The sequence below is a fragment of the Candida margitis genome, assembly GCF_024628925.1.
Source record: "Candida margitis strain CBS 14175 chromosome Unknown scaffold104, whole genome shotgun sequence".
NCBI lineage: Eukaryota > Fungi > Ascomycota > Pichiomycetes > Serinales > Debaryomycetaceae > Lodderomyces > Lodderomyces margitis.
The window spans coordinates 1-4589 of NW_026261757.1; the positions used below are offsets into that span (position 1 = coordinate 1).

At 36.4% G+C, this 4589-nt stretch overlaps 1 pseudogene across 1 annotated transcript; it reads right to left on the minus strand. All coding sequences in view use genetic code 12, as the record gives it.

Annotated features, from left to right (window-relative positions):
- CANMA_001094 lies at positions 1–1473 on the minus strand (annotated as a pseudogene). The gene has a single exon. A coding segment is annotated over exon 1 (1473 nt).
- Between the last annotated feature and the right edge of the window lie 3116 nt (positions 1474–4589).

Consider the following 4589-nt stretch of genomic DNA (forward strand, 5'->3'; position numbering starts at 1 on the left):
TCCAATTTCTTCCAATCTCTTACCTCTAGTTTCTGGGAATCCGAAAAACACATGAACAGCCATAGCGATACAGAAAACACCATAAATGATATAAGTCCTCCAATTGATATTCTTGAATCCGGATGGTGTGTACATGGCAATGGCAAAGTTCAAGATCCAGTTAGCAGCAGTTGAGACAGCGTTACCTCTTTGTGAGATTCTGTTATCACCCCAAATCTCGGAACAGTACACCCAGATACCAACACCCCAAGTAGAAGCAAAAGAACAAACGAACAAGTATGAACAAGCAATGGCTCCGTTTGAAGCAGGTAAGTGTGACTTTGGAATCTGGATAGTAACACTGTCACTTGGCGAATCAGGCCATGGAATGGCATAGGCTCCTAAAATACCTGCCAAACCAAATTGCCAAGCGGCCATCATAATAGCACCACCAATCAACAATGGTCTTCTACCAATCTTATCCAAGAAGTATAATGCAGGGACAGTACAGACGGTGTTTAACACGTATTGGATTGATGAAGCAACCAAGTTGGCATTTCCTGACTTACCGGCCATTTCAAAGATGTAGACAATATAGTACATCATAACATTCATACCGGTCAATTGTTGCCAAATTTGAGCAAAGATGGCAGTAAAAGTTCTGACAACATACTTTTTCTTGAACAAAGTAGCGTATCCAACAGACTTAGAGGCTTCTTCAAGCAACAATTGATCTTTGATTTCGGAAATTTCAATCAAGACATCTGGGTCTTCTCTATTACCACGGGCTTGGATCTTGGCAACAATAAACTCAGCTTGTTCCCATTTATCTTGCTTTGCCAACCAACGTGGTGATTCTGGAATGATGAAACATCCCACAAACAACAATAAACCAGGAATGATTTGAATACCCCAGGCAATTCTAAAACTAGCAACACCATTGATTTTACCTAAACCGTATGAGATGTAAAACATAATCAAGATACCCAAAGTGACGGCAAATTGGAAAAATCCACCAATCAAACCTCTAATCTTTCTTGGTGCCAATTCAGCACCATAGATAGGAGCAACAGAAGAACCAAAACCAACACCAAGACCGGAAATGATACGACCAATGATCAACTGTGCCCTGTTTTGTGATGATGATTGAATAGCAGCACCAACAATCCAGAAGAATGAACAGGTTAAAAGAGACAATCTTCTTCCAAATGGTTCCGAAACGAAGGTGGATGCGATGGAACCGAAAAATGAACCCAAGGCCATAGACGCAGTGATAAAACCCTGGATGGTTGAACTTGGTGAATTGAAAAAGTTCATGTATGAAGGAGTTCCAATGAAGGCTGACATTGATGAAATATCAAAACCAAACATCATACCAGCAATGGTTGAAATACTGGCGATGAAGTAAACATTGTAGATCTTTGGTAAGTGATCTAAAGCTTCGTTGATTCTCAAAGCAGGACCTGAGAAGATCCTTTCTATCTTTGCTGACATTGTTTTATTATGAAATTGTAATAACTCTAACTGACGATGATGAATGAAACAAAGAAAACAGGAATGCAAGAAATAGAACTTAGTGGAATATCAACTACTATTTATACACTTTTTAATTTGGTTAGCTGGCTAGTTGGCGAGCTAGAGTGTGAGTACTACGCTATTAATTAAACTTTAAAAGATCGGCATACTTCATCATTCATTCAAGGCATTTTCTCCAATAGTTAAGAAAAATGTTTTCTCCATGAGAAAAGTTTATTGTTTAATGCACAGTTTCGTATTTTTAGTAATTTATCCCCACCGGATTAAATCTAAAAACAATAAGAGAATTTGATATTTTTATTGTTTTTTTTTCTTTTTTATTGTCTGTTTTTTACTGGCTTAGCTAACAAAGTGTATGTGAAAACAATAGCTCAGTCACACATATATATAAAACAATAGATGAAACATGAACAAAATGACACAAATCTCCACGTAAAAACAACATCTCTTTTCAGACAGGAAAAAAGAAGACCACTAAAAGGCGTATATTTTTTATGTCGTCACGGAAAAAAACTTTTCATGCAGACACTAATTCCCCATCTTATTGTAACTGTTTTGTGGGATGTTACTAAATTGGTGGGGTCAACAAAAGAAGCATCACATTGTTATTTATTATATTTTTATGAATAATTTTTCCGTATAATCTTTCCGAACCACGCCAAGAAAATTTAACAATAACCAAGATTAATTTAAAAATAGTTTTTCCTCATGACAGAAAACAGGTGATTTCTTGTTAAATTCAGCTCAGTGTATGGTAATAGTATTGAAGCTGTTTGCCGTACTTTTCCTTACCTCGGGCACCTTCTTCCCTAGGTCAAAGTTCGTGTGTATGGTCGTACAGGTGCTTCGTAGTTAAGTTCAGCCTCAACACATTGAGGGGAAAAAATTACAACCAAACACATCACGCACTAAATAAATACTTTGTAGACTTTGTAACCAATAACACCTTGAGACTACATTATTTTTCAAGTGACCTGGCACACTTAGACGGACATGATTATTATTGTTCACTTTTAGATATAGACACAAAATTACTGAGAAAACTTGCCCAACAATTGCCGAAAGTACATTTTGTTTTTTATTACCCTCGTCTAAAGTCATGTCTTCGTAATAACAATATCGACCCATTTTACTACACTTACTAAAAGCAAAAATTCTGAAACCCACTTCTAATGGACAACAACAATTTCTGTTCTGTTTTCGTTTTGCAAAGAAGGTTCACACCTTGTCATTTCTCCGAAGGAACTAGAGATTACGGTTGTATACAAATCAAAGTGTGTGTATGGCTCCGGCATAAGTTCTAAAGTAGGAAATAATCCCTCATTTGTGTAAACAGACACCAAAACTGAAATTGTTTTTATAAAAAAAGACTGATAATTATTACAAACGTTTGTGTCGGACAGCATTTACTAAAAACTTTATACTTTAGCAACCAAAAAAAAAATAAAAATAGCCAACACCCAAAATGAAAGGGAAGGATTTACGATTTGATACATTTCAAACGTCAATTCTTGTTACCCTCCCACCCCCCACTACGAAACTTGATCCAGGGCATTGATTATACTTGGCAACGTCCAAACTAAATTTCTCTTTCATCATGAGATTGGTTTTGCTATGACATCTCTTTCAGTTCTGAGACAGTTGTTTATTTTAGTCATTGGCTGACCCCCGTCTTTAAAAAAACATTCATGTTATTTTTGCTAACCATGAAATGAGAAACAAAAATCATTTTTTCTCTTTTGGGCTGGTTGTATGTCTTCTCCAACTTTCAGACACGAAAAAAACAAAAAATACAAAAGAAACACAAACGAAAATACCAATAATGATATACAAAACCAGCAACAGAAACACAATTTCCAATGAACACGTCTTATTATTTTTTTTCCAATTGCTCACGAGATTTTTTACTTTTGTTTGATACTATGCTTAGAATGGTGAATGCCCAGAAGGATACTACCGGAAGTACTGTTCAATACATATACCCTTCCTTAATGTTATCATTTACGATTGAAAATTTACACAGGACATGTTATTGTTCGGTTTGTGTGACAACTGAATTTTTCCTTCCCCACACTACTTTTATTGCACACCCACCTCAAAATAACCCGGTTTTGAGCCCTTTTGGTAACCCTTACTTGACTCTGCCGTCGCTTACAATTCTTCCATACGAAATGGATAACTTGGTTTTCTCTATTAGTAAGTCGAAAATAGAGCCTGGTCTTCGGTCGTTCGTGTGAGGTTTCAACACAAAATGCTTTACCCAAAAAATAAAAATGCGAAAATTTTTCCTCCTTTCGTCTGTGTCTGTAACAATACATTTACGGTTGATCCAGCTTATGGCTTTCAATCTGGGGTACGTTTCACTACACAATCAAAAGAAAACAAAGAAAGAGGAGGAGCCGTTCAGGAAGTGAATAATGTGATCGTTTAAAACAAAGATCCAGATGTTGAACTTGTATCTAGAACTGCAGTTTTGGAACATAATAAGTTAATCCGGGGGGATTTTCTTTGGTTTACCCAACATCTTAGATTCTTTTAAGACAATATTATCAGAAGAGACACTAAAACAACAAATCTCGCTGTGTATTGATTGAGTTGTGCCTCTGTGTGTATGTGAAATGTGGTCTTATTTTCGTCTATTGTATTTGCCTTCGCTTCAGCAACTTTCTCCCCACACACACCAAAACCATCTCACTATTGTTATCATTATATCTATTGTTTTACGTATTTTATATTTTCGGAACAATCATTGTAACAACAAGAAAATATTTGTGTCTGCCTAATTTTTCCGTACGGCACTTTTTTCTCTTTAATTGTTGGGAGGGTATAGACGGAGTTTTCATCATTTCTATTTCTTTCTTTCTTTTTGGCAAAGAGCCTAGTCACCAAAATCCAAGAGCCAGATGATACGAAACTTTAAGAGAGAGTAGAAATCAGTACAGAGATAGAAACAGAGGCAGACATACATAGTTTTACATTTCCGGTAAGTGTACGTTTCTTCCACCGATTGAAGCCCGCCCGGATTTTTGGCTTTTAAATGAACCCCCTCCCGGAACTTCTCTGTCTCTAACTAT